Here is a 20664-nt window from a genome sequence, read left to right on the forward strand (position 1 = left end):
TTTACATTGGAAAGGGAAGATACGGATACAAAGTCATTAAACTTTCTAAATTTCACGCTTACCCGGGACTCGAACAAAATACAATTTAGCATCTATCGAAAACCCACAAACACCGGTATGCTTCTACATTATAATAGCTACCACCCGTTCACCTACAAAAGATCGATTATCTTTAATCAATTTCTAAATGCCTATAAATATTCAACGACGGATTCTGCTTTAGACTCAGAAATACAAATATTAACTAGCAGATTCTTGAACAGGGGTTATCCCATTAACACAATAAATCGAATTAGGGTACAAGCTAAGGATAGGATACAAAATACTGCACCAATCAACAATAGTAATATCAAAAAATACTTTATTTCTGTCCCATATGTTGAACAGTGGCACAAACAGCTTAACAGATTCTTTAAAGATACCGAATTTAAAATTATAGCTAGGCCTATACGGAAGTTACACACTATACTGAACAATCGCTCGGTTCTTTCGGCGTTCGCAACACAAATTAATGATCTAGTATACAACATTTCTTGCGGTGATTGCGACTCGTCTTATCAGGGTTCCACGCGGTTTTCTCTTAATATCCGTGTAAATCAACACGAAGCCTCTGTTCGTGCTTCTCGTTCAGCAGCGTCAGAATTAGCCTTTCATGCCATTAACGAAAAACATACTTTTTTATTTAACGAGGCCAAAATACTTAACGTTCAACGTAATTATACGCGACTATTAATTGCAGAAACCGTTGAAATTAAATTACACGAGAATTCTGTTAATGTTCGGCGGCCATATTTGATCTCCGATGCGTGGACCTTTACGCGCATGCGCGAAGACACATAATCACTATTTAAGTTGCAGGTTTAGCCTGATTCGATAATTTTCATTCCTGTGAACACGACAGTCGGTCGAAAAGCATTGTCAGCTTCAGGAAGGAAAATCGTTTTGAAGATTTTCGTTAGATTCTTTTAATTGCGTTAATTTGAATTTTAATTGTTTTGAATTGATTTTGAATTGTGTTAAATTGATTATTTAATTATTTATATTTCACTTTAATTATTTATATTTTACTTTAATGTACCGGTAAGTTGTCGATTTTTTCGTTTTAATTTCTGGAGGGTATCATACGGAAGTGTTCCACGTACTATATTGAGGTAAACTCCTCTTATCAATTTACTAATATATCATAGGCATAATTTATATGCATCCCATGCATTTTTCTTCTCTGCCATGAGTCTGATTGGCTGCCTCCGTAGCCAGGAGCAGCAGTGCGTAGCACACGCTTCTTGATTAGATCGGGGGTTCGAGCCCATGACCACCAATTACAGAAGATGCGGAAAGGTCAGGGAATGACGACTGCATATCCCTCGAGCAGTATGGCCTTATTTGCTAATGCTCCTAAAAAAAAAAAAAAAAAACACCAAATAAACAATAAACGAGTCTCATTAGTTCATTTGACAACCATTTAGGCCTAAACCTTGAACAATGTTTCTTAATATGCATGAAACGTTTAGTAGTTTCCACTATTAATTCCTTGAATGCTTCCCACTTAGAATTTGCTGTTGGCAACATCATCAGTTGGTCCCACTGTACAGAATTTAAAAACTGTCTGAGACCACTATAGTCACCTTTACGGAAGCAAAAACCCCTTCCTTTACCCCCCCCCCCTTTTTTTTGGTAGTCGTTGGCGCATCGGCTTCTGTGGCCATAATGCACTTCCCAAGGTTTTTGCAGTACTTTGATCCAAGCCCGAGGCGGGATTCGAACCCACTACCTTTGTGTTGCCAGGCAGGCACTTTACCCACCTGGCTAGCCAGGTCGGCTCCTTTACCCCTGATGGTAATTATATCTTTAAGGAAATCCCATATCAGTACACTGAACACTGCCACCTAATGGTTCCTTTATCTGCAAATTCTTAATACACAAATGATCACTGCTGATAAACAGATCAAGAGTATTACCCTCTCTGGTTGCCTCTTGAACATGCTGCTGCAGAAAACAATCATCCAATAAATCCATTAAAGTCTTACTAATGTGCGAGTGACAAACTCATAAGTTCCAGTCTATAGCTGGGAAGTTAAAATCCCCCATTATAAGACATTCTGATTTACTAGCCCACTCCATTTCTCTGTACAATTGTTCATTGTACTCATTCGAGTAATTAGGCCTATAACATTCCTACTGTTATTTTTGCTTTCGCAGTGCTTATGTCACACCAAACTGACTCAACAGTGCACTGTTCATCTATATTAACTGTATGCACTTCTTTTGATTTTATATTTTTCTTAATTAACAGCATACCTCCTCCCTTCCTATCCTGTATATCCTTTCTGTACACATTGTACTCCCCAAATTCCAGTTCTGCATTCCCTATATCTGTGTGACACCACATCTCTGCTATCCCAACAATATCCGCCTTTGATGTCTTGACCAACACTTCAAATTCATCAAATTTATTTACTATACTTCTAGCATTGGTATACATGTACCCAGTCTTATTATTAGTTACCCTCAATCCCATATACCCATCTGTTTCATGATGACTGCCATCAGTCCCTGAAACCCCCAACACTGCTGTTTATTCTAATAGAAGTAGTGCAAGAATCACCTTCACCTCTGCCTGTAGCTACTTTTAGTCTGTGAATCCCCCCCCCCCAAGCTAGCAGTTTTCCAACCCACCTAACACTGCCTTGATAGCATCGGCAAATATTCTCGCACCCTTTCTATTTAAGTGTATCCCATCCCTGTAGAAGCAGTCTCTCCTCTTAACAAGCACAGACCAGGCTGAAAAAAAATTTTATCCCTTAAGCCTTGCACATTTCCTCCAGGGCCGAATTGATCGACAAGGCTGTCATTGTGTACTCCCTCCTATCGTGTCTGATCAGAATTGCAGACACTTTCAAATTTAACCCTAATTCACGACTTTTTTGCAACATTGACCTGTACTTGTTAAGCAAATCTCTTACTCTTAATGTCACTGGTGCCAACGTGTACAACAGTATCATCCTTTGTACCCTTAAAAGATGAAATGCTTTACGTCATCAACTTTTGCCTCTGGCAGACATACCCTGGTCCTATTCCATCTATCCTTTTTACACAATATATTTCCCATCTTCCTGACAACGGAGTCACCGACGATAACTAACTCCTGTGGAACCAGTGCATTAAGCCTTGAAGGTTGCTGCTGTGTTGCCTGATGCCCAGGAGTGAGCTCTGGCATTGATTTGAGCAGCTGAGAGCTTGACAGGCCCCTCATATTAATTTCTTCAAGGGCATCTTCCCTACACCTCAAGCTCTCATAGACGCCCAATTTCTAGACACTCTCTGCTCCTGGCACACACAAAGACATCCTCCTTGGCTAGATCATGTTCCGTTCCAGAGAGTTCGGCAAACATTTCACAAGTTGCACATTTTTTTAGGCTGTGATGCGTTGGAGAATCGCCCCTCCCCCTCCTCAGTTCACCCCCGAGTCACAGCACTCCTGCCACTTTGTGCCCGTTGCTTTTCTGCTCTAGTCTGGGGCATGATATTTTAAATTAATAAGATCAATAAATTTAATTAAATAATTGTCAATACTACACTATCTAATAGAATACTAAATGGAGGGATGCGAATTATGCTATATAATTTTACGTTAGAGCTACCTAGTTACCACAATTAAAAATTTGAATTCTCTACCACTCTATTCAAAAACAATGGCTGCAAGATTTGAATGAAACAACGGTTTTACATATATTAAGTAATAATCTACAAAAACTCTAATCTAAATTAAAAATAAAAATAACCAGCGTATCTAGAACTATACGGCTACTTATAAAGTTCAATATAAAATAACAGGTAAATAAAATGGCAAACGCATCTCTTTTCCGGAGCCTGTAATTCACAGCTGTAATTTTTTAAAGAGAGTCAGCGCCCTCTTTGTTTTACTTTTATTTAAATATTAACCATCATGAGTCACAAAAATGAAAGGTGAAGAGACAATAATACTGGTTCATACTCCCAGAACAATGAGGAGGTGAGAGATGCTATTTTGTGAATTTTTACTGTAACTGGTAAGAAGTTACCACTATTTGCAACTGGAAGGTCTGAATAGGCCAAGGTGACTTAAAAAAACATTTGACAATTTGCCAGTGATATGGAGAATAAACAAATTAGTGTGCACAGTAAATATGTTATTTCATTTTAAAAGAAATGAGACGAAAAAAATTTAATGACCACTTTGTCCAGCACACAAACTTTGATAGCTTGTGAAAATTACCAAATGCAACTGCATCTTTGAAGCTACTTGAGAAATGTATCAGAAAAATTTAAAGCACTCTACAAGCATTTTTTGTTAACTTCAGTTGTTGTAAAGTTGGACAATATCCAGTCTATAACTGAATTTTCAGCAACAGGAAATTACTGGATGCTGCACTGTGGATGGCAGATGCATGAAATAGTTAACCGAGAAGCAATTATTAAGTGTTTCAACAAAAGATTTATAATTAAAGACTACTCTTCACCAGACAAAAAAAAGGAAAAACAGCGAAGATATTTATGTGAAAACACTGATTTTTTTTTTCCAGACTATCATTACAAATAATTATAAATTGTAAAACGTCACTTCGAACAAACTGATTAATACCTATATTATAACTGAATGGATCAGTGAGGATGTTATACAAAAAAGTATTATATGATCTGAACAGAAGCAAGAATAAAAATATTAAGTAACTTGCATTTTATCATATTCATCTCCCCCACGCACCCACATGGTAAAGCCACAATTATGATCACTGTCATAATTGTGTAAAAACACATGGAGAAAGTGCCTGGGTTGAGACCTGTCTAGATGGGAGGCACTTTTATAACTCACCACATGACTGAGTTAGCAGGTCTTAGGTGAGGGTTGCATGGTTCCCTCATTATGGAAATTTGAGTATTTCATCCCGCAAAACAATTAAGCCAACCATAGAATACACAATTTACTTATGATTCGTGGCTTTGGCTACACTGGAGTGCAGTGACAAAATCCAAAAAGAGCTAATCTAATAATGTAACTGTAATCTTGTTTGCAATATCTGATGTTGGATTTGATAATGCAGGGTTGAAAGTATTGTATTAATGAATGTCACAGGTGGTAAATGTGCAAATTTCTAAAACAAACTAAATGTTATTTGCTACAGGAGTTCTTTTTTTGTTTAATTCGTGCTTATAATAAAAATCTACAGACACTTGTTCAACTATTCCCACAAATAGAAAATGCATATTCATAGTTATGAAATTTTGACTCATATGTGTGTGCTTGTAATATCACCATAGGCAAAAATTTGGAACAAGGTATGTGATTGATTCAGTGCTAAACATGTGCAGCGTCTAATTTTCATTTCTGACAAAGTTTCAAGGTGCATTAAGTTATTTAAATTAATAAACCACCAGATTTGCTGCACCACTGGAAAAATCAATAACCAGTAATCATGTAAAATATATCGCTGCAGCATTGAAATATATTATATATAAAAGTACCTTGCAAGTTAAAACCAAATATTTGAATATAAATTCAAATATTTAATTTGAAATAGCAGCAATAAAAATATATTTATCATTCGAATACGGTAGAATACAAGAGGAGTTAAAATTCATTTTAAATGTATTTTGGAAGTTTTTGTTTATTGCAACCTCACACAATACAATGAAGTGGCTTTACATTATATAATTTTTTATTCAAATATATATACCAAATATTTCATTCTAAAAAATTACATTTTAGAAATCTTTTTTATTCAACGTACTTCTTCCCCCCCAATGATGTTTACATAAATTTTCTGAATACCTCTTTCTCCATTTTGACATTTCATATATATAGGAATTATACTGCAAAAAAAATATCTGCATTTTCTGATAACAATTTAACCATTTTTTCTGCCATTCGCAGCTCTGACAACAATGGAAACATTGGTGATGGCAGCTTATCGGATTGTAAAAATATGCACCATTATGCTCACCTTGCAAAAGTGTCTTTTCCAATCCAGTAGCCAGGTTTTTATAAAGATCAGTATAATATGAACTGTTATCATAATGATGATACCAAGGCACTAAATTGGAACAAGTCCAATAGAAATTCCACCAATCATATCTTGCTGAAGAATTAAGTGACTTGCACCGATCAGCTTGGTGTACACTTTCTGAGGGGTAACTACTATTCTGGGATGATTCAGAGTTACTAGAAGTTTCAGATTCAATGCAGGAAGCTTTATATTCAGCTTCCAAGTTTTGCTGTAAACCTGTAAAGTGAAAATCACTGTCACCTTTTCTTGCATGTTTCTGGAAATCTTTATTGTAAGAAGTAATATTTCTTGTTCTGGTTGCATGATTAAATGTTCTATTGCCAGTTAGAAATGCTTTACTTCTGAGATAATGCTCTGGGTAATTATTTATGCCTAAATTTTTTGTTTCTTCTTCATATTGATGATCACATGTTGTTTTATTTGTAGTTTTACGTTTTTCATCAAATACAAACTCTTCATTTTTTGCTTCTCCTAGATTTCCTAGACTACACTTCATTTTGATACTCTGACTCATGCTTTTTTTGGAAAATTCATTTTTATATTCTTCAGTTCCAGTAGCTGTAGTCATTGACAGATCTAATGTATTGTCTTCTTTTTCATGCATATATTTTGAAGTAATTCCTTCATGTTTACCTTCTAATTTTTGAATACTCTTATTAAATGGGTAAGTTTTCAAACAATTTACACCTTTAGGTGAAAGATCTGTATCCGTAACATGGACGTTACAGATCGGTTCTGATTTACAGATCAGTTCTGATTCTCTTTCAGATTTATCATATTCTAATAAAGCAGTATTTGAATCAAATTTAGGGCTGGCTGAGAGGTTATGCTGTACCACTTTTACAAAGTTCTTACTACTGTTCAATAAATATTTTGATAGTCCCTCCAACTGGTTTTCAGTGTATGCGATATCTTCATATTCACTAAAGTCTTCAATTAAACAAGCAGTTTCCATTTCAACTAAAAATCTTTCCCTATCTTTTACAGCTAAATCATAATTCATTCCATTGTCCACTTGCAACCATATATCACCAGTGATCCAATCAAATGAAACATTTTGAAAGACATCTGCAATCAAAATTTCTGATTTCAAATTTTCACTATTTTCTGTCACCTGATTTGATTTTAAATCAAAATTATTGTTAATGCCATCTTTTAAATGAGCTTTTTTAAATTCTACTGTGGTAAAACTGTGACAATCTGGATCATGTAGAGCCTCGCTACTTTCATTTTTATCAGATATAATGTTTAAAAAATTCTGTGAAGTTATATCCACTCTAAAACTGTCAGAATTTTCTTCTGTTTTGTGATTCTGCTTTTGGTTGCTTAATTCCTCAGAAATCTCTGCATATTCTAATTTCCTGACCTGATTGTAACATTTTTCTATCATTTTTTCATCTGCTGAACTTGACTTTCCCATGCCATTTAAGTAAAGTGAGTGATAATCCTCACAAGAAGAATTAACATTTCCTAAGCAGCTGGAGTTTAATGACAATATGCCATTTGAAATGTCACTAGTTTGCAGTACTAAACCATGGTGCAATTTCTTGTTTCCTTCAATATTTAGGTCTGTAGAAGAAGTTATTTTAGCACAGATATCTTCTGTATTCAACTGGCTGGCATCATTAAGCAGAAGCAAATCTTGTATAGGAATCACTGAACTGACTGGTGGGCTATATGACCATATATCAGGTGGTAATGGGTCTGCAAATAAAGAAAATAATTATCTTAAATTTATTTATGTGAATATTTTTTATTGATTTATAATTTAGTTCTGTTTCTTTTCTCTAATCTGAAGATAGTAGCAACTTTTATAAAAGTTAAGATAAACACAGTGTCTGAATATTAAATTACAACCATAAAATCTGAGATATCAAAAACAAAAATGTACTTTATCAAATTCAATCAAATATTTTATGAAAGAATATTATTATAATACTGAATTATATTCAGTTTATCTCTATATAAGAAATATCTCTATTTTTGATTATCATATCATGAGATTGTGATCTCCCCAAAATGGAGGGGCCAATCCTACATAATTAAAGCATTTTAATGAGAAGTAAGGTTGCCTCTAGTAGCCAAAAAACTCTCACCTATTTACAAGGCTGATCATAAAACATCATCAGTAATCGGTGTATATCTTACACCGATTACTGATGGAAGGTTCTGGAATAAGATCAATGTGTTCTGGAAGGAGATCAGTTTGTCTTCATAAGGCATTCCAGACATGCTCAGCTAGATTCAGCTTGAGAGATCAAGCTGGCTTACTCCATCTAAGAATTTTCTCACTTTGAAGGAATTCAGTCTATGGTAGCCCTGTAAAGTTTCACATAAAGCCTACAGGATTTCATTTCTATTCCCAAAAGCAGGTAAAGTGCATGCCTAAATGATGTGGAGACTGGTATGTTGTTTCGTTACATCATGATGCCTCTTATACCATCAGACCACTGGCTTGTTGTTTGTTTGTTATTTGGTTTTTAGGAGCATTAGCAACTAAGGCCATATTGCTCCGGGATATGTGGTGGTCATTCCCTGACCTTTCCGCATCCTCCGTATTTGGTAGTCACGGGCTCGAACCCGGGTCTAATCAAGAAGTGTGTGCTATGCACTGCTGCTCCTGCCCACCCGGCTACGGAGGCGCCACCAGACCACTGGCACAAATTATTCTAACACTAGAGGAAAGTGGTCACTTTCCTCTAGCGTTAGAAGAATAAGGAAAGGGTTCCACACTTTCTACAAATGAGAATGTGTTAAAATCTTTTCAAGGCAAAACTGATTGATCTGTAATAAGAATATTGGCCTTAGTTCCAGATGATGTTTGAAACAAGTCAAACAGGCTCCCCTGTGGGAGGAAATGGAAGATGTCTTTTTTTAACCGAACTTTCTATTCAGTTTAGTGCATCTTCACATGGAATAGGAACTAGCTAGCAAATTTTCAGGCTAATTTGTGCTGGCTGGCTGCTAAGAGACCAGTCGTCCAATATAAGAACACAACACTAAACTCACACAAAACCAGCTATGCAGAGATACTTCAACACAGATAACATTGGCAGATTGCAGAGAGCTGCCTAGACAGTAAATATATGCATTTACCATGGCTGCCAAGCGTTAAGTAAAAGGTGAATGGCTGTTATCTCACTGTAGCATATCAATCTGGCAACCAGAAAACAATCATCCTGGGATGTTACAATTATAACCCTCGGACTACCTCAAAGTTGTCTTAAAAATATCTCTAATGGTGTTACCGAAACGTTGAAATTACCATATTAATATATTTATAGCTCTGTTCACATATTTTTCTGTTAATATTCATCCAGTATTAATCTTCTAAACATTCTACAGTAGGAAAAAACCTAATTCATTTGTATATAACATTCGTATATAACAAAGCTTAAAATCTTATGCTCACATCAGGTTGCGAAATTTCATAAAAATGCATGCAGTTCAATTTTGTTTAATAAAAACACAATAACAGGCAACAAAAAACGAGTTTTTGAGCCTAAGAAAGCCCTAAAAAAAACCCTTTATAGCCCATACAAAGAGTGCACCCAAAATTAATAAAATACATTTTTTTTGTTAATGTTTTATTTCAAAATTATAATTATTAAAGTTTAAATAAAAATTATTGTTATTATAAATATTATATACACATAAAATTAGTATGCTTTGGGAAATATATATTCGCATTTTGAAAACTTTGTAACAATTACATTGTAATCTGTGCAGTCAGATTATGAAGTTTTCTGAGCAGTGCAGACAGGCAGCGAGAATAGGTCATGGGGTCTTCATAATGCATCCCAGACATGCTCAGCTAGATTCAGCTCAAGATATCAAGCTGGCTACTCTATCTAAGAATTTTTTTGCAAACTCGGTAACTTTGTAACAATTACAAACTTTGTAATCTATGCAGTCAGATATGAAGTTTTCTGAGCAGTGCCGACAAGCTGCCAGAGTAGGTCATGGGGTCTTGTCAATGATATACAGGAATTTTGCAAGCAGAAATAAGGAGTGATTATCCCCTTGTATAAGGCAATGGTCAGGCCACACTTTGAGTACTGCATACAGGTCTGGAAGCCTCATTTTAGGAAGGATGTAGAGTTGCTAGAACGAGTACAGAGAAGGGCAACAAAGGGGGCACTCTTATGAAGAAAGGCTAAAGTTCTGCAAATTGCAGCTTATGGAGACTAGGCACCTGCGAGGCGATCTGATTGAGGTGTATAAGGCCTTGAATGGATTGAGCAGGCTCAATGCTGATGGGATTCTTCCTCTTGCCCAGATTACAAACCTGAGGGGGCATAGATTCAAACTGAGGAAAGACAGTTGTAGAATAGATGTGTTAGATAGTATGAATCAGAGCTGTACTACTCAATATGTTCTACGTTGATAATAATATTAGTAAAATAATAAGAGGAGTTTACCTCAATATAGTGCGTAGAACACTTCCGTATGATACCCTCCAGAAATTAAAACGGAAAAAACGAAAAAAATCGACAACTTACCGGTACATTAGAGTAAAATATAAATAATTAAATAATCAATTTAACACAATTCAAATCAATATAAAACAATTAAAAATCAAATTAACGCAATTAAAAGAATCTAACGAAAATATTCAAATCGATTTTCCTTCCTTAAGCTGACAATGCTTTTCGACCGTATGTCGTGATCACAGGAATGAAAATTACCGAATCAGGTTAAACCTGGCACTTAAATAGGGATTATTTGTCTTCGCGCATGCGCGTAAAGGTCCACGCATCGGAGATCAAATATGGCCGCCGAACATTAACAGAATTCTGGTGTAATTTAATTTCAATGGTTTCTGCAATTAATAGTCCCGTATAATTATGTTGAACGTTAAGTATTTTGGCTTCGTTAAATAAAAGTGTTTTTCGTTAATGGCATGAAAGGCTAATTCTGACGCTGCTGAACGAGAAGCACGAACTGAGGCTTCATGTTGATTTACACGAATATTAAGAGAAAATCGGGTCGAACCCTGATAAGACAAGTCGCAATCACCGCAAGAAATGTTGTATACCAGATCATTAATTTGTGTTGCGAACACTGAAAGAACCGAGCGATTTTTCAGTAGTGTGTAACTTCTGTATTGGCCTAGCTACAATTTTAAATTCGGTATCTTTAAAGAATCTGTTAAGTTGTTTGTGCCACTGTTCAACATATGGGACAGAAATAAAGTATTTTTTGATATTACTATTGTTGATTGGTGTAGTATTTTGTATCCTATCCTTAGCTTGTACCCTAATTCGGTTTATTGTGGTAATGGAATAACCCCTGTTTAAGAATCTGCTAGTTAATATTTGTATTTCTGAGTCCAAAGCAGATTCCGTCGTTGAATATTTATAGGCATTAAGAAATTGATTAAAGATAATCGATCTTTTGTAGGTGAACGGGTGATAGCTATTATAATGTAGAAGCATACCGGTGTTTGTAGGTTTTCGACAGATGCTAAATTGTATTTTATTCGAGTCCCAGGTAAGCGTGAAATTTAGAAAGTTTAATGACTTTGTATCCGTATCCTCCCTTTCCAATGTAAATTTGAGTCTAGAATGAATATTATTAAACGAATGTAAAATGTCTTGGATAGTATTACTATCGGTAATAACTAGAACATCATCTAAATACCTCCCATAGTATGTGATACGGGTTCGAAAAGGTGTCAAATGTATCTGCTCAATTGTTGAGAGATAGATCTCTGACATTAAGCCACTCAGGCTCAAACCCATTGGTAATCCAAAAATTTGTTTGTATACCTTGTCTCGAAAGGTGATGTAGTTAGCCTGAACTAACAGTTTAATTAAGTGAAAAATTTCCTTAATAGGTAGCTTCGTATAATTAATCGGTGTCGAGTTTTTATTCAACATATCCCAAATAATATCTAATGTGTATTCAACGTTTACATTCGTATATAATGAGGTAAAAGTGAGAATAAATTGTCATTGTCGCCGAGTATACAGTCTTTAAGCTTATTAAATAATGTATCGTAGTTCTTAATCCCAAATTGTATTACCTGTCTAAAGGGTTTTATAATGTTATATACATGTGTAGCTAAGGATGAAAATGCCGAGTTCCTGTAGGAAACAATAGGTCGAATAGGAAACCCAGTCTTGTGTAATTTTACCTGACCGAAAAGTGCAGGAATATTGTATGTTCTGGACTTCAATTCCTTTAACTGAACCATAGTAATGTAGTCGTTTTTTCGATACGTGGTTAACGTTTTATTGTATTGATTGACCAAATTGGTAAACAGTGCCGGGTCTACTTCACGATAAGTGGAGGTATCTGACGCAACTGAATCTAACTTATTAATATAATCATGTTTATCTAGTATTACCACTGTATCTCCTTTATCTGCCCTCTGTATAATAATATCCTTATTTCCTCGAAGTTCTCGTAAAGCTGAACTGTCATGTGTATTCAATTTAGGAAGTCGCGTTTCTTTTATGTTATTCACTACTTGGTTAACTTGTTGAATAAATACATCTTTTTGTGGAACATTTCGAAGTCCAAATTCAATATCAATTACGCATTGTTTTTTAGGCAGTTTTCGAGGTGGTAAATTATAATTTAGTCCTTTGGATAAAAGCGAAATCTGGTCCTGTGATAGTGTACACGAGGAAAGATTTGTAACCTGTTGATATGTCGGTTCGTTGGATAATTGATGAGGGGGTGTTCGTGAACTAGCTGACATATTCTGTGGTAACACGTTGTGTGTCTGTGGGGGGGGATGTCACCCAACTCGTATGAACTTGGTCGCAAGCCCACGACAATGTGTTAGAATTCGCATGAACGTGTCCTGACCTATCCGATAATGTTTGCAACTTATTAACGAGTCTGTTTTTTATTTCTGAGGCCTGTGCTTCCCGTCGCAAATCTATGGAGGTCTTCAATACAGACCAATCGTTCGGATGTAGATAATTTTTTAATTTATCGCGAAGCTTCCTAACCTGAGAAAGGTCTTTTTGTTTATTCGAATATCGAGATTTTAAGGCAAGCTTAACAATATTACGCTATGTCGCCAGTGTTAGTTGTTTTATGCCTGAAATTTTTTGATTTAAATTCACCCTGGCAAACTTCGGAACAATGTTGTTTTGAAGGCAATATTTTAGAAAAGAAATATGGTAACTTTGGGCCGAGTACCTTAGTGTAGATTTAATGTAATTTTGTACCAAGCCATTCAAAAAATATCCCATAGTTGTGTGTATCGCCTTCAAAACAACATCGTCCGAAGTTGTTGTTCATCGTTCCACACAACGAATTTATGGAGAACGCTTCCCAGACAGACATGTACCGGACCACCGTTTGTTTGCATGTATGCATCAAAATTTGTGTGATTATGGGTCATTTAGAGGTAACAGGAGTAGTGTGGGCAGACCACGTTCGACGCAAACTCCCGCCATGGAAGAAAAGTGTGTTGAATGCCGTCCAGAATAATCCTACTACCAGAACACATGCTGTTGCCTCTGCCTTAGGAGTGTCTTGTTGCAGTGTACAGCATGTCTGGCACGACGATTCCTTACACCCCTTTCATCTCCAAAGGGTTCAGTTACTGCTCCCCCAAGATCATCCTGCACGTGTGGCTTTTGCGCAGTGGTTTCTCCAAGAAGGTGTTCAAGACTTGAATTTTCCAGCCTGTTTTGTTCACGGATGAGGCTTATTTCACTCGGGAAGGCTTATTCAATCGCAGAATGCTCATGTGTGGGCTCACTACAACCCACACAGTGTGCGCCCCCATATGGCACAACATCGCTTCGCAATAAATGTGTGGGCAGGTATGGTCGGTGACTGCTTAGTCGGCCCATACCTGTTACCATCCTGCATGAACTCCACTAAATATCGGATCTTTCTTGAACAAGTTCTACTAGGGTTATTTGATGATGTTCCAGCAAATGTGAGATGCAACACTTGGTTTCAACATGACGGGGCACCTGCCCATTATGGAAGGTGTATTCGTGACCATTTGAACAGGTGGTTTGGGCGTCGATGGATTGGCCATGGTGGACTCGTTGCCTGACCGCCACATTCACCTGATTTATCGAGCCTTGATTTCTTTCTGTGGGGGGGGGCCTCAAATCTATCGTGTATGAATCGCCTGTGGAGACGGAAATGGATTTCGTGGCGAGACTCGTCTGCGCTGCTGCTACTGTCAAAGAAATTCCAGGTGTGTTCAACCATGTCCGCCAATCCATGCTACGTTGGTGTCATGCAAGCAGTGTCTCATGGTGCAACCTTCAAGCATCTGTTGTAACATCATGAAATGCAACCATCTCGTACTCCATTGTTAATATTATGTCAAATAAATGTTTGCCACTAATTACTGTCTTGTGCCTCTGCTACTACTTTCCCGTGACGTTTCCGGTTATGGGTTCCTATGCGAATCACATTCCTTCAGATGTTACCTACCTCCCCTAAACATTTGTACCAATATTTTTGAGACACCCTGTATATATATTTTTTGTGATACAATACTAATTTTATTATATTATCATGCAAACTTTTGTCGTAGATATTATTTGTTAATACTGGTGATATTTCTCAAAGCATGGATGGTCATACTACTTTTATATTTTATATAATATTTATAATTATAATTTTGATGTTATAATATAATAATAATAAAATGTATTAACAAAAAAACTTATTCCTTACTTCTCATCCTGAATTTATTACAATAATTTTTTAATTTATAAAAATTTTCATTAATTTTGAGTGCAATTTTTATATACATAAAAGTAGAATTTTTTAGCCCCAAAAACTTGTTTTTTGATGCCTGTTATCTTGTTTTATCCTTTTTTGTGACAACATAATTGCTCTTTAATAGCCTCTTCATCGCAAACTACCTCTCAATCTACTGACTTCAACATCTGGTACTGGTACATATATTCCTTCTCTATTTAGTGCTAAAATATGCTTGACCTTCATATTGTGATCAACCTAAATTAATAACAGCTTTATCAGCGGTGCTAATTTGTATCTTATGAACTGTTGTTGTGGCTCAACAATGTATAATTGGAATCATATACAGTCAGTTCTGCTATAACATGCATTTTCACAACACAAATTTTCTCCAACCCGATTGATATATTAGGGAATAATGTGACTGTAATGCAATTTTCGTGTTGGCTCATGCGTGATTTCGTCTGCGAGTAACACCAGGTGAACATAAAACCCAGTACCAAGCAGAACATAGTGATCTGTGCAGCAATACATACAAGTTTACGAAGCTTAAAAAAAAATGTCTAAGGCCAAATGTGTGAGAGATATATTTCCCATTTACTGTAATTGTATTGATTGGAGACACTGTTATCAAACTTATCACAAATGCTATTGTTTATTAATCCCTTCACTGTATTCACAAGATTTTCTGTTTGAACAGAAATTTTGTGAGGCTGGATAGCGTGAGCAGAGAAGCACATTTCTGGAGGGCACCATAAAACAAAAACAATTTGCAGTTCCTGGTTTATTGGGCTTTTCTGTTAGCGCAGTCTAATTATAAAAAATGTAGTAAACTTGATCTTATTGCATTTGCAATAATACCGATAGCTGGAATTCTGTGGGTTTTTACATTATGGTGAGATGTGTTTCTCCTTCCTCTTCAATCATATAAAAAACATAAATTCATTTTCAGAATCTTCTCTTTTGTGCGTGCCGTGTTCGTCATTATTGATTGCTTATCTTTTTTACTGTTCTAAATTTTACAATCCAAAAAAAAAAAAAAAAAAAGAAGAAAATATTAGTGAATAGAAATACCAATCAAACAAACTTCATTTCTTGTCAAGGTAAAGTGCTATATTTATTGTAATATTTATTTATTTATTAGAAATATAAGACGTTTAAACCTGTGTTAGCAATATTATTCCATTTCTAACTACTTTTACTTACCAGACTGAACATTTTTTTTCAGTGCTCTGCCACATCCCAATTTTTCCAGCAAGTTCTGTTGTTTTTAATGCCTGAAATACCATAACGTGGAGATTTTTAGGAACACATGTACCGTGTTATAGCAGAACTGACTGTACCACGTTGCAGTGTCAGAATTTCTAATGGCATCAAATCAAACAGTTATAGGTTCAATTATATGTGCCAATTCCATTGGCACATATAATTCCAATTCCAATTGGGAATTAAAGAGAAATCAAGTTTCATATTTTGTCTAATATTCTATTTTATCTCTTTTATTGTGCCAATGCTATTGTTTACTAATCCCTTTGCAGCTTTCACATTGCATCTAAGCATTACCCTAGCCCCCCCTTCAAAGATGAATTTCTGCAGGTGAGAATAATCATCATCATCTGCATTTATCTTAACTTTTTTCCTTCTTCTTGGTTTTATTTTTTATGCATTTTCCTCCTCCCATAGGTAACTATCCAGCTAACCTTTGAATTTCCCCAAACTGTCAGCCTCTACCACCCATGTAGGTAACTTTTACAGTAATTTATAACTTGCTGCCTAAAATAAAACTTCCTGCAATTTAGGCTAAACATCTTCCCCCATAACTTGAATTTATTAAGAAACAAAAAGGTAAACAACCAGTATAAGAGCATTATGTCATTAGAATATTTTTAACGAGCTCCTATTACTTAAGTAGACATATCTGAAGAAAAAAAAAATATATACACATATATATATATATATTCACCAGGAAGATAGAATAGTTCTAAATGAGACTGTTTCTGCATCTTCAACATTCTGGCTTTTTCCTGACCAGCACTAATCAAAGTTATTGCCAATCCTTGAGAACCTTGAAATAAATAGAAATGGGAGCATTTATTATAAAGATTCAAGAGATAGCTAAGAGCATTTTGAACAACATTTATTGCAAATATTAAAAACCATACAAACAAGTACCAAATATTAATGCAATACACAACATAATCAATGAAATTCATTTTTCTTCCTTCAATAATCATAGTTGGTAAAAGAGATAAATAGTAAAAAAAAAAAGTGGAAAAATAATTAAAAATATACTGGCAGAAAATTATGCTCATTATGGTGACAGAATAGTTTAGACATGCAGGATCCAATATATATTTTTTCTATTCTACTGTCTACTTTCTATTCAGTAAATAAGCAATACTAATGATGACAGACCTCACAATTAAATTATCCAAACTGAATAAAAATTTTATATGTTGGTCCCTAAGGTTTTCCACAGACATTCTTCCAGGTATGACAGGTAGGGATGTTACTTCGAGGTGTAAAACACTGATAGAGCTGATATTTCACATCCCACTTGTGAATCAAGTGGACCAAATTTTGGGAAGTCCAGTCATTCTGTGACAACCAAATCCTCCACCTGTACCTTCACAATGGTGAGCCTATTAGTATTCCCGGGTATACCCCACCTGCAAAGTCAGAAACACTGCCCTGGTATACTGGAGGCTTGAATTTGATTGGCACATTAGCAACTAAAGATATAATGCACCAAAACCAGGTCATATAAAATATAATGGAAAAAAAAAAAAAAAATCAGTGACACTCGGGAAGTAGATCACTATATCAACAGGTTTAATAAAAACAACAATAAAAATAGTATAAAAGGTATATTTTAAATAAGAGTAAACAGGTTTAGTGATTTTAAATAACTTAAAATGGCTGATATCATAAAAAATATGATCGTACAGAGCTCAAGTTGGCTAAAAGCAGTAAAAAAAAAAAAAAAAAAATATATATATATATATATATATATATATATATATATACAGGGTGTTTCAGTTAAACATTTCAGAACTTCTAAGAGGGGTAGGGTACATCCTGACAACTCGAAATCGTATAGCAACGTGGGGTCGGAAATGCTTTCCTGAAGCAGTGTTGTACACAGAAGCACCATAAAGAAAAGAGACCGTAAGTGAGAAATCGTTTTAATAATACATGAAAAGAAGCAAAAGGTACATGGATTAAAGTAAGTGTTCGAAGTTTCTTCCACGGGCTACAATGCACGCCTCACATCTCCGACGCATGGACATCCGAACATTCTGGAATACTCCAGGCGAATTTCGAATTTCTTCGGCAGCTACTGCGATTCTTGCAACCAGCTCCTCAGCATTGTCAACAGGGGTGTCATAAACTAGCGATTTCATATGACCCCAGAAATAAAAATCAAGACATGATAGGTTGGGTGACCGAGCAGGCCAACGCACGGGACCACCACGTCCGATCCACTGTTGACCAAATGTGACATCCAGGTAGTTACGAACATCTCCGCTATAATGGGCAGGGGCTCCATCGTGTTGGAACCACATTGTCTGTTGCGTCGATGCAGAAATCTGTTCATCTCTCAAAAGTTGTGGCAATACTTGCTGCAGAAAGATCAAGTAGATAGGTCCGGTTAGACGACACGGTAACAGGTAAGGTCCGATGAGGTGATCTCCCATAATACCGGCCCATACATTGACCGAAAGTCGAATCTGTGCTGCACGATGTCGTATTGCATGCGGGTTCTCGACCGCCCAGATATGGTCGTTATGCGTGTTGAAAATTCCTTCCCTTGTGAAGGATGCCTCATCGGAAAACAACACTTCAGCAGGAAAAAGGGGATTTGTAGCACATTTTCCAAGGTACCACTGTGCGAAAGCAATACGAGGTGCATAATCCTCCGGTTGCTGTGTCTGGACACGCTGCCTGGAGTATTCCAGAATGTTCGGATGTCCATGCGTCGGAGATGTGAGGCGTGCATTGTAGCCCGTGGAAGAAACTTCGAACACTTACTTTAATCCATGTACCTTTTGCTTCTTTTCATGTATTATTAAAACGATATCTCACTTACGGTCTCTTTTCTTTATGGTGCTTCTGTGTACAACACCGCTTCAGGAAAGCATTTCCGACCCCACATTGCTATATGATTTCGAGTTGTCAGGATGTACCCTACCCCTCTTAGAAGTTCTGAAACGTTTAACTGAAACACCCTGTATATACAGTAAACCCCCACTATTCGCGGTCACTGATTTAATATAAAATGAAACCTAAAAAAAATGTGAATTTTGAAGCACCATGAACATTTTTCGCAATAAAAAACATGGGCGTGGCTAAAATTATCTTCACCGGTCAAAACCGCTCGGTGGGTGGAAGGGAGAGGGGTCACAAAATCACGAGCGTGGATGTTTCTCGCTAATCCTTGTTCAATGTGTTATGCTCTTGTATTGGAAGGTTTCGTCATTTGCTTTTAATTTATATGCTTATAAATTGAATAAATTTATCAATTTATATGCTACAAAAGTGATAAATCTACCGTTTTGCGGTGTAAAACAGACTTTTTTCGAGTGTGTTAATGGAAGAAAGTGACTTTATTGTGGACAAGTTCTTTGTAACCCGTACAAAAATACGGCTATGAATAACAAGGGAAATGTGAAAAGATCAAAGAAGGTGATGACATTAGTGAATAAAATTGAGTTATTAGATAAAATTTCTAATGGTGAAATTGTCTCCTCAGTGGCAAAACATTATAAAATCAATGAGTCAACGATACAATCAATCAAGAAATCGGAAGAAAAAATCCGACGTAGTGTCCGTGAAAACGCGCTAATTGCTTCAAAAATTTGCTCTGTAACTCGTGATGTTAAATTAGAAAAAAATGGAAAAAGCTTTAAATCTGTGGATAGAAGACCGAACTCAAAATAAAATTCCGTTAAGTTTCACTTATCATTCGTGAAAAGGCAAAACTTCTTTATCAACACTTTAACGAACTCGTGAAAGCACTGGTGGGATATGTTTTTTAGCTAGCAAAGGTGCTGGTTTGAAAGATTTGTTTGAAATTTCTAATAAATATTACATTTAATATTAAATTGTTTCTTATTTTCATTTCGATGCCATATGCTTGCATTTCACTATGTACATAGTCATATTATGAAGGTACATATAATACATACATAGACAAAATTTTAGACTATTTTTTCTTATATATTTCATACTTTGGAACGGAACCCCTTTATTACTATGGGAGCCATAACTCAGTATTCGCGTTTTCGGTATTCGCGGAATTTCTCAGGAACGCAACCCCCGCTATTCGCGGGGGTTTACTGTATATATATATATATATATATATATATTTGAACACCAGTGTATATACAATGTATTCCAGTTATTTGGGGCCACTGGTTAATCAGGGCAGCTGTTTATTTGGGGCAAATCTTAAAAAACAGAACCCAATCGAGAAATTAGACAGGGTTCACTTTGCTTAATTGGGACAACATGCCGTTTAATCAGGGCAGGAGACCGCAGCACTGGAGATTACCCTACGATTGTCTTTGACCGCACCACATGATTCAGTCAGATTTCTGGAGGTCACAACCATAAAACAATAAAAACAATTAGCAGTCACCTGTTTATTGGGCTTTTCTGTTAGTGCAATCTATCATAAATGGATAGTCAACTCGATCTTATTGAATTTGCAATAATACCGACAGCTGGAATTCTGTAGATTATTATGGTGAAATGTGTTTACACTTCCATGAAATCTTCAATCTTATAAAAAAATTAATTTTCAGAATCTTCTCTTCATTCACTTTATTTTTAAAGCTTCGTAACTTGTTACTCCGTTCTCCCTTGCACGAATCGTGTTACCTGAAATTTGCTTGCCGTGTTCTTTGTTATTGATTTGCTTATC

General features: G+C 35.9%; 1 protein-coding gene across 1 annotated transcript in view; it reads right to left on the reverse strand.

The window, feature by feature from the left end:
• Nucleotides 1-5742: 5742 nt before the first annotated feature.
• Nucleotides 5743-20664, reverse strand: part of LOC150087129 (uncharacterized) — a 129830-nt gene continuing 114908 nt past the window's right edge. The window contains exons 9-10 of the mRNA XM_090372383.1: nucleotides 16702-16803; nucleotides 5743-7748 (exon numbers count right to left, since the gene is read on the reverse strand). Coding sequence (XP_090228509.1) covers nucleotides 5743-7748; nucleotides 16702-16803 — 2108 coding nt within the window. The remainder of the gene's footprint in view (nucleotides 7749-16701; nucleotides 16804-20664) is intronic.

The sequence above is a fragment of the Mastigoproctus giganteus genome, chromosome 4 (assembly GCF_048544385.1).
Source record: "Mastigoproctus giganteus isolate SK-2022 chromosome 4, ASM4854438v1, whole genome shotgun sequence".
Lineage (NCBI taxonomy): Eukaryota > Metazoa > Arthropoda > Arachnida > Uropygi > Thelyphonidae > Mastigoproctus > Mastigoproctus giganteus.